At 46.9% G+C, this 10755-nt stretch overlaps 1 protein-coding gene across 1 annotated transcript in view; it reads left to right on the plus strand.

Annotated features, from left to right (window-relative positions):
* Window positions 1-3206, plus strand: part of LOC149325562 (sodium-coupled monocarboxylate transporter 2-like) — a 49946-nt gene extending 46740 nt beyond the window's left edge. The window contains exon 13 of the mRNA XM_089564334.1: window positions 3119-3206. Within this exon, the coding sequence (XP_089420460.1) occupies window positions 3119-3206 (88 nt within the window). The remainder of the gene's footprint in view (window positions 1-3118) is intronic.
* Window positions 3207-10755: the final 7549 nt, after the last annotated feature.

Consider the following 10755-nt stretch of genomic DNA (forward strand, 5'->3'; position numbering starts at 1 on the left):
AATCGTCCTTTATATGCCGCCAGCGTCGATATTCCTTCTGTTACCAAGTTAAATAAATAACGTTTCGAATAGATTCAACTCAATACCGATTCTAAAAGGACATGCAGAAAACACTAAGGCTAGGTGCACTGATTATAAACCACAAACATCCTGGTCTGTCGTTATTGCCAAATACAGACCGTCGATAAGCCAGCAAATTGCGCAAGTTAGAAAGTCTGCACAACTGCACTATTTCCGCCTTCCCGCGCAAATTCTTCTCTTGCCGCCATTGAATCACCACTTTTACTTATACTGCTGTTTCTACGGACGACGAGAAGCACATTCCAGATAGAAAAGCCAGCCTCGACTTCTGCTGTTTAGATATCAGTATGTGAGGCGTCACTTTCTTCGCATACCGCACATCAGGCCGTTGCGAAGGAATCTCTAAAAGGAATTTCTGGAGCGCAAATGACGCACAGGCACGCCGGTCGTTGTTCATCCTCCCGAACTGTGATGCTGGTATTAGCAGAAATGGTGCTAAACAGGACGCAAAGAGCATGGTGGCGGCATGTGCCGATGAATACTTCATTAAATATCCATTTAATGGGCGCAAAAATATATTTTCTATGATTTTTCGATAGGTTTGCCACTTTCACTCTCCGAAAGGTTGACGCCGCAAAAATGACGGCACACTACCGGTGTTTCTGTCGGGTGGGGTGTAATGAGCGATAAAACTAGGGACTTCATTTGCAGCTTGCAAAGCAACGCAGTCAACGTTTCGCCCAAGGCGAAAACGCTTGTAGTAATACAGCCGGCAGTGTTCTAGCCTTCTTTTCCTTTATCTCCTTAATGAAAGGTGACTGTTTTTTTTTCAGAAAATGAAGTCATTAAAGAATTTAGATCCGAGCCCTTAGATAATACCAGTTGGCGGTGGGGGTGGTGCAAAGGTTTGTTAAGAAAGACAGACTGGGACGCTTTTAGGCGGCGTTATGAGCCCAGAACTCCGATAGCTTCTGTTTTCCTGCGGGTCTACGCAATCAGCCGTTGCTGATCGCCCAAGCTAGAGCTGGAGAAAGAAAAAGCTTTATTAAGACCTTATTGTGGGAAGAAAGAAAACAATAAACATTCACTTAGAGGGAGAAAGAAGTTGGGCAGAGGAGGCCATGTGGAGTCTTGAGTCCAACACCCCAATGGCTCCGACCGACGGTGTGGACATGGCAACAAGCGCTGCCTGGGCTTCCAGGGTGGCGCTGGTCAGCCGGTCAGTAATTTAAAGTAATCTAGGTTATAATCTGTCGTACAGATTAGGCGGAAATGTAGTTGAGCAGCGACTCCCGGGTTTAATGTATGCGGACGATATTGTGCTGTTAGCAGATAGCCAGGAAGATTTACAAACTTTGGTTAATTGCTGTGGAGACGAAGGAGACGCTCCAGGACTCAAGTTTAGCGCAACTAAGTCCGGTGCGATGATTTTCAACCATACAACTGGTCAGGTGCTTACAATAGAAGGCAACGAAACACCCAAAGTGGCCGAATACAAATACCTCGGGATATGGCTAAACGAAGGGCAGATTTACACGGGAAAGCATGAACAGTCTCTTAGGGCAAAAGGAAGAAGAGACGCCGGGGTAATGAAACATAGGGCATTATGGGGGTAAAACAAATATAAGGAATAATGGAATAATGGTGCCGGGGCTTACTTTCGGCAATGAGGTTCTGTGCTTAAGGGCAGAAGTTCAGTCGAGATTAGACGTAAATCAGAGAGCTGTTGGAAGATTAGCACTAGGTGCCCACGGCAAAACCACAAACGAGGCAGTACAAGGAGATATGGGCTGGGAATCTTTCAAGGCACGGCAAGCTAAGAGTAAAATACTATATGAAGAACCCCTGAGAAAATTGGACGATAACAGGTGGGTAGCTAAGGTATTTAAATGCTCACACAGAAAGAGCGTTGACTCACAGTGGCGGAAAAGAACTAGAAAACTAACCAGTAAGTATGCCGGTCATGAGCACGAAGAAAGAAAGAGCATTAAACGACAAGGTAAAAACGCGGAAGTTAAAAATTGCATTAATTCAATGGAAATGAAACATAGTGTAGAACTATATCGATACTGGAAAAGGCAGATCACGAAAGAATTTTTTCTATGATAACTCAAGAGGCAGTGTTCTACATTTTGAAGCTAGTTCAGGGTGTCTTAGAACATGCAGCTACAAAATGAAATTTACCGAAGATGACACATGTGCAGTGTGTGGTAGATCTGTGGAAACAATTGAACGCCTCATACTCAAATGCGATGGTATCCATCCGGATGTCAATGCAGGCACAGTCACTCTTCCGGAGGCCCTTGGGTTTAAAGATAACAATGGTCATGTAAAGAAATCTGCAGTGTAAGTTAGCAAAAAGCGATTGGAGGATTGGTGACTGAAAAGCAGAGATTTGACATAAGGTTAGAAGTGTAGGAAACCGTAGGCAAAGAAGATGGCGAATCTTAATGAGAATTGACAACACAGTTAAAAAAATTAAAGAAATAAAAGCTGAGCATGGTGGAAATTGCCACCACCCCGTTTCAAAGGGGCGCTCCTATCCATCCATCTATCCATCTTCCCCTGCTCTTTGCCGCGTTTGCATTTTAGATTATGTTTTTTATCGGGGCATGTCCATGCAATTTGGAGAAAAGTAGAGATGGTGCAGCAGCATGGGCATGCATTCGTACATATAGTGTTGAGTGGAGGTGGTGTAGGTGGTGCAAGATGGGGAAAGTGAGAGTCTGGATTAGGCGGTGCGTGTAGGCATCCCGAGAACAAAAAGGTTTGTGGGGGGGGGGGGGGTAGATGCATCGATTTAATGAGAATGTCCCAAGTCGCGTATAGCAGTGGGTCGAAAGGAGGTGTATACCTGGACTGTGAGTCCCCGCTCGGTTGGGGGAATGGCGAGCTAGGATGTGAGCCTTGATGTTGCTACTTAGGTTTTCGTGACCGGGTGCCTAGGTAACGGCATGTTGTTGGTGGGGGGTAGCGCCCGAAAGGTAAAGGGCAAGTTCGGAGACTCGGCTCTCGGTGAATACAAAAAAACGCAGCCTGCGAGTCGGTGATAGTGTGGGAGCTACACAGTTATTTGTCCTCTTTTTCGATGGTGTAGCCAATGGCAACAGCCGCCACTGCAGCTGGTTGAGGGCCTCAAAGGATGCACCAAAGAAGCAGGAGGAGGAGTGATCGACCATCGCTAGAGCGTGTCTGGTAGAGAGGGTACGATTCCGCGTCCACATATACCGCCTTAGTATCATTGCACTACTGTCCACGGAGGTAGGGAACGCGGTACTGAGGTCGGGTAGCCTGGAGATCGAGTTTCGTGTGTAGTGGAGGGGGTCAAGTTGGAAGTGAGGGTGCACTTGCACAGGGAGGATGTCGGTGAGCGTCACAATGCGTGTAGCTTGGGCTCACCACTGTCGTTGATAATGGCTGGGGACGCGAGTTCCTTGAGAGGCAAGGGGAGCTTCCTGAATATCTTCGAAAGAGTTGTTGGTGCAAAGGACGAGAAGGTGTTTGTAGAGATGCCATTTGAGAGGCCCGAGGCAGTCTTGTAAATGGTGCACAGGAGAACTGTCATCTTGTTCAGGTCTGCGCGAACGAGGTGGTGTTAAGGTTGAGCCGTGCTGGATCCGGCTCATAGCGAGGGCTCTGACCGGGCGGATCGTTTTGTCCTCACCCGTGACCATTTGATGACCGGCAATTCGTCGTATCACGTGGACGATGTGGAGGGGCGATTCTAGTGGTGGTAATCGCATGAGTACGGCGCCCATCTTGTTAGAGCCAGAGGCCCAGGACGCGAATGTGTGCTCTTTCATGTTTCTACATTTGTGGATTTGGAGGTAAATGTGTCCCGCTGATGGATACTTGCGGCCTTGAATGCGGATGACTTCTGATTTCTCGGGGGCGCATCACATTACGCTTGAAGTTACTAAGGCTCCGACTGCATGTATTTCGGATTGTACAGTGGGTTTTTTGTCCGCCAAGGTACCATGGGTGGCCCAGTCTCATCAAAGTATAGTCTGTAGCGGATGTCGCAGAGTGTTGTACGTACATTTGAGGGCCAGCGTGGCCATGGCGTTTTTGAAAAGGTGTGGGGAGAGGACTGCGTCCCGGGGCGTAATTGTTTTTAAATGTGGCGAAAAAGGGTGTTGTGTGGAGCCGAGGCCGATCGGGGTGGTGTTTTTGATAAGAATGCGGCGACATGTTGAAAGATGCGGGGTCTAACGTTATTCCCTTCAGTATGTAGTCATGTGAGATGTTGTCGAATGCGCCTTTAATGTCCACAGTGAGAAGGTGCTCCGCCGTGTGGAGGCGACATCATCGTTGAGGAAGAGAAAAGCAGCATGGACAGGGAGGCCTGGCCAGAACGTAGAATATATATATGGTTGGAAGAGTTGGCGGTCCTCAGTGTAGTTCCCTGAGGTGAGGAAGATGATTAGGAAAACTGTGGTGGAGGAAGGTTTATTAGGCTTGAGGATTAACATGACCTCAGCTTGCTTCCATTGATATGGGAGGTGGCCTTGAATCCAAAGCTGCAAAGTGCTTGGCGGGCTTTCGTGCAGATGCTGCGGATGGTTTGGTTTGGTTTGGTTTATGGGGTTAAAGGTCCCAAAGCGACTAAGGCTATGAGAGACGCCGTAGTGGAGGGCTCCGGAAATTTCGACCACCTGGGGTTCTTTAACGTGCACTGACATCTCACAGTACACGGGCCTCTAGAATTTCTCCTCCAAAGAAATTCAACCGCCACGGTCGGGATCGAACGCGCGTCTTTTGGGTCAGCAGCCGAGCACCATAACCACTGAGCCACCGCGGCGGCTAGATGTTGCGGATGATACCGGTGGTAATTTATCTCGCACCAGGGCCAGTCATTGCTCTCTATCATGCAGTGTACGCGTAGCCGAACGGGCCTGGGTCCGACTTAGTGCAGCCATATAACGGCGGGAGTATGGGTGCGAAATTGAATACATTGGAATGGAGATGAGCCTTTCATTTAAAAGACCGGTGATTCCACTGCCATATTTTCAAGGGAAAGTAGAGGGTTGCACGAGGATTAGTGAGGACCATTATGAGCGCCCAGAGGAGGAAAGCTACCAAGGCTTTCCGAATCGCTACCCTCCAGGAGAGGTTGGATGCGATGGTATATTTTTCCCAAAGAACATTCCACGGCAGCAGCCCGTTTCGGGGAAATGCGTTCAATCTGCTTGATAAAAACGTTACAGAGCACCGCCAAGTGTTGCCAGGCACTCATTTGTTGCTGCATGTGCCGTTCTCGTCGTTGTAGTTGTTGATGCATCTTAGTTAGGAAGCGTTGGAAAGTAGTGTGCAAGGATGGAACAAAGAGGGGAATGTGTGGTGAAAGTGTGTACCGTGGTAGGTTAGGCGCGGGCGCTGCTGAATTGTAGTGGAAGTCGGCAGAATGGATGTTTGTGGCGGGCATGCAGCTAGGTAATAACAATAATAACGCTTATTTCGCCACCGTGCAGTACATGATGGCGGGGAGCCCATGGTTAAAGCGGTCTTCGCACAGGTTGACTACACCATGGGTGATTTTATCCCGTCGGTGGCACGTGGTTGTTTTTTCTTCTTCTTTTATTAACCTCGCATTAAAAACTACGAGTTAAAAAATTTAGGGGGGTACTTTGTTGACCTAAAGTGCAGTGAGACGAAAGCCTTAAGCGTGGTGTTGCTTTTTTTGTCACTGATATGTGGTTAAGATGTTAATTGAGTACACAATTGTTTGTGAATCTTAAATGCTGGAGACACTGGAGGGCGTTAGGGAGGCATCCGTCTGATTCGACGCCTTTCTGCAAACACTCTACAGTGTGCTAGACAATGAGAACTGCATATGCGTTGGCAGGAAGTAGCGTAGCCATTAGCAGGCTCGGCTGCGGACGGAAGGATGGTGGTTCGAATCCCATCGTGCACAAAATATTTTTTTCTGGTCTGACTAGAAAAGAGTGACACGTCTGCTGACAACCTTCTGTCTACAACGATGAGCCATTAAAGGCTTTCGCCTTAAAATATGAAAACGCATCCTGTATGCTCTTTGGCTTCGGTGACTGTTACCTGCCGTCATGTTATACGGTGACCAGGTTGCTATGACACTGCAAGGTCACGTGATCTAGGTGGCCCAACCAGGTTGCCGGAGCGGCCGGTTGCTCTGGTGGCACCGGCTGTGAAGCTTCAAACGCCGTCGACGCCAACGGCGGGTAATTGTTACAGACATATCGGTAATAACGCCTTCTCGTTTCATTCAATTTAAGCGCACCTATACAACGATCCATTTAGACATTCTTTCGTCACAATAACTTGACACTGGGCGGGAACCGCAAAAGTGGTTATCATTGAAGAAATGTGCTATCGGACTGCTGAGGTTGTTTTTTTTAAGGCAGCCGATTATTATGTAGCTAGCGTTTGTTTTACAAATGACAGTAAGCCTGTGCTTAGTGCCCTAAATTTTGTGTTTTCTTTAATACCATGCTAGTTCTCAGTTTATATTCACTTCTACATTGATGACAACTTCACTGCTCTTGACTTTACAGGGGAGTACAGAAAGCGCACAGCAGACACCACTCATCTAAACAGCTACTTCGTTAGGCTTTGGAGAAAGCTCGGCGTTTTGCCTCTGAAGAAAATGGACGAGGTTTGTATTATTCTCTGAAAAGCACTTGGCGCACAGTGTTTTCTACAAGGTCCCAATTAAACGAAATTGATGGGATGGTCACCGCTTTTTAACGCGAGATTTAGTGACAGCTGCTTAGTTATTTATATTTTACGATATGTTGAGGTAAAGAGTACCACTTTATTTATTTTTCACTTGTTTATTTTTCTACACATTTTCGATTTTCCGGCCAATTCTCGTCCCCATTGCGCCGCTCTAGGCGCGCGGAGCCACCGATGACCCTCTTCTCGTGCGGCGCATCGCGCGGCAGCTACCGCAGATAGACTGTGCTACATTTCTCCGTTCTTGCCATACTATCCCTAACCCTTCCTTGTTAGCCACCCTTCGATTGTTTCCAGCTTTTACCACGCTCCGATTACGCATGTTTACTATATCGCCATACACTCTTCTTTCACCACCTCCTCTTCCTAAGGTAAGCGTAACCACCGTCCGCTTAAGACTTCCGACGCTGTCGCAATACCAACCACTTTCCAAGGTAACCTTCCTTCTCCTTATAGAGTAACTACCCTCTGCATGGTTCCGGTGGCAACCACCAGCTGGTTGCGCCTTCTTTCTTTTTTGCTCTCACCGGAATCTCCACCTCCCAAAGTAACCTTTTTCTGATTTTGAAGTTCTGCGTTCTTGCCACACCCTCCTCCTATTCCTGTTACAACCCTTCTCGCGGTTCCCGCGGTAACCGCCCTCCCGTTACGTCCGCCTGTATTCTCGCCATACCCTTCTCCATCGACAGCAAACCTCCACGGTGAACACACTCCGAGTGGTTCCCATGGCTACGAACCCACCCGTTACGCCGGCGCCAAGGACTGAACATGCAACTGTCACTACGGTAGGAAACACAGTAACGAACGCTTAACAGCTGTCGCTGTAAAAAAAAGCGGTAACTTGGTTTAAATGTAATTTAGCCCTGGGGTTACATTGAGACTTAGTTGGGCATCAGTAGAGAGACTGAATGCTCTAATTAGTTTAATAAAAATTAAAAACCGTTTGATTATTTTCGTAATTTTCAGTTTAGGACTACGTTGAAATTACAGAACTGGAGCTCATCTTCGAAATAGCCTAGTGGGAATAAGAACTGGTCACAAAACTTCAAGTGCTCGCTACAGGAGAAAAAAATGTTTAGCTAAGCTTGCCTGCTTAGCGCATTAATCCAGGAAAACTGATTGGCATTAGCAGCCGGGTAGTATAGAATGGCAGGCCAATTTTTGACGCTTCACAGGCGACTGGCCAACTATGCGTCACAAGGGCCCGTTCTGGCGTCGTACACTCACACACGTGCATACTTGGCCACATTCCGCTTGCGGTCTTCGGTTCTATTGCATTCTCTGTCCGCATCACGGTGCCAGGCTGCTTGGAAATGCACGCTAGGGGAACTTGACGATGGCGAAACTGTATTCGCTTCAACATCAAACTTTAACTGACTCCTGGTAAACCAACAGCTATAATACGATGAAAACAAAGGGCAAATGCTGCGTTTCTAAAGGAAGACTTTAGGCGACCACCGACGGCTGGCATGCAGCTTATCCGTTCTTCCAACCAACTCCCGAGCCCCCTGCAGGGATCTAGTGGTTCAACCATGCCCTGCCTTTCCGCGCGGTCTATAGGTTCCGCCATGCACCCTACTTTATCCCTATCTCGTGGCCGCAGCCAATTGAAATTGTTGGCGTCGTGCTCTCTTCCCCCGCAGTCAGTGGTAGAATACTTAGCGGCTGTGTACGGAAGTAAAGAGGCTTTCCTCCTCTCCCACTCAGCGGCCACTCGGTCATCGGACTACGGATTGGAGTTGCCCTTACGGAAATGCTGCTGAACATGTAAGCTAAAACAGCTGTGATTGTAGAAAAGTCCTCCTTTGCCGTCAGAGTGGTGACGTCACCTGAGCATAGCAGACAGACTACACATCTTAATCAGAATTCTCACTAATTACCATACACAATAAATAAGGCACACTCGAATGAGACTTTACACATCTATAAATCGCTCATCACAAGCATCGGATTTTTCATGTACAGCGCACTATCAGTACATTCGCTTTAATGGTCGATTAATTGCGTAATTCCTAATTAGCGTACTCATAATAACTTACGTCCGAGTGAGTGCGTGTCTCAGACACTGGACAAAGTAAAAGGCCACGGCGGATTCACCAGGTCAACCTTGATCAGCATGAAAAATCGAGTATTGTTGCCTATGAAGAGAGTGCCTGCCTCGCATTACGAAGATCCTGGTTTAAATTCCCACCCCCAACTTAACTTCACCCAAATTTTTTTCAGCTCGGTTGCTCATATTTCGTCACAGGAACGCCCCTGAGAAATTCGCCGTAAATCCTAACATTGACTGACTTATTCCAGAATCATTATTTCTTTACTTTCGTCTGTATTTTTCAGTCACGGCCGATCAGGCCGGCACACTTAAGGGGGCCTTTAACACCATACCGGTCAAATACAGAGAACCGCTTTAGGACTATATTATTGGGACGATAAAGAGGAATACCAAGTCAGAATAGCCTGAGAGCTTAGGCTCAGCTAACTGCAAATATGCAGTTCAAAGTACATGTAGACGTGGCGCTGCCACTGGAAGATTTGTACAGCGGTGTCCAGTGAAGTATTTATGAACTGTCGGTATTTTGCCGTCTCGATGAACAATTACCGTCCAGATGCGAGGAAAGCAGCGCCGCTAGCATAGCTGACAGTGCGAATTGTCTTGTTTCATTCTTTCACTTTCATTTGCGGTTTGGTCAGGAACGCAGCCTATTTTCCGCGGCGAGAAAAAAAATGTCGCTAGTGAATGTTCTATTCGTCTTGCGTAGTTTGATATTTTCCTTTAGTTTCACTTCGAGACTGGTCGAACTGGTGTGGTGCCAGTGGTATTATACTGAAGTGAGACATTTTTCTTTTTCTAGGTGACACTAGAAACACGCCATGAGGAAAGCGCTTGCGCTTTGATGCAAGATCTGGATCGAAATCGGGAAAGTGCCCTGTGAACACGGAGAACATGACCATAATTAAGAATTTGAAAAAAAAAATATCATGATTCCCTTAAGAAAATACATTACTTTAATGTCATGTAGTAACATTTCTTATGTGTACGCTTCTTTTTCGACGCTAGCACACTGAGACTAGTAACCCTAGTGCAAGCCAGAAAAAAATTCTGAGGCTTGTGTTTAGCCTCTTTGCAGCCAACACTGTGAGTGACCTATCCAGAGACAGGACTTCATGTAGAAAGAGCACCTTAGGAGCCACAAGAGATATCTTTTTCCACAGCACGGCACCGGCATGCCTGGCGGCCTTGTACGCTGGTAAGGTGATTTGCTTAGATGGTTACCCGCGCCTGTCACATTCGCCCTACTCTACCGGGTCGTGGCCTCCGCAGTATTCCCTCCTCTTTCGGTGATTCGTGCCCCTTCTGTCCCGCTGCTGTCTCCGAAGTGTAAACTGGACACTTCAAATGAACCTTCCGTACCTTGAACGCCCCTGCTTAGCAGCATCTGCTTCGTGCGGACCGGCCCACGTCGACCCTCGGATGTGAAAGATTGGTTGTTGAGGGACCATCACTGGACCTTGCAGGACTTTCAATCGTGAATTCAGCGTGTACCTGTAGGACACTACTTCTTGCCATAAGGCCTTCTTTCGCAATAATAGACAAAAAAATGAGTGATATCACTGCGCAGTACAATGCAGAGCTGTATTAATATTTTTAACTATAATAGTATTTATGATCACTTAATTATAAGAGAATTCTTGCTTTCTTTGCAGTGATCACACCTCTTCAATTGCGGGGTTTCAGGTGGTGGTGAAATAGGTGACGGTGATGCAGATGATGATGAAATATATATACTCACAAAATACACAAAAGCAAACTGCAAGTTAGACAAGCAGTCACACACACAAAAAGAGAAGCAAACATGAAGGCAACTGTATCTCACACATATAAATAGCTGTACAGAACATTACTTTTGGGCTAAACGTTTTACTTAAAGCCTGGGAGCTGTAAAATTACATGCTAATCACGGAGCTTCTACATATACTTCTGTTTCATGCAGCTCCAGGCTTCCATGTACCAATGAAGAGCCC

Source organism: Amblyomma mixtum, chromosome 10, assembly GCF_055824585.1.
Source record: "Amblyomma mixtum isolate Tamu chromosome 10, ASM5582458v1, whole genome shotgun sequence".
Lineage (NCBI taxonomy): Eukaryota > Metazoa > Arthropoda > Arachnida > Ixodida > Ixodidae > Amblyomma > Amblyomma mixtum.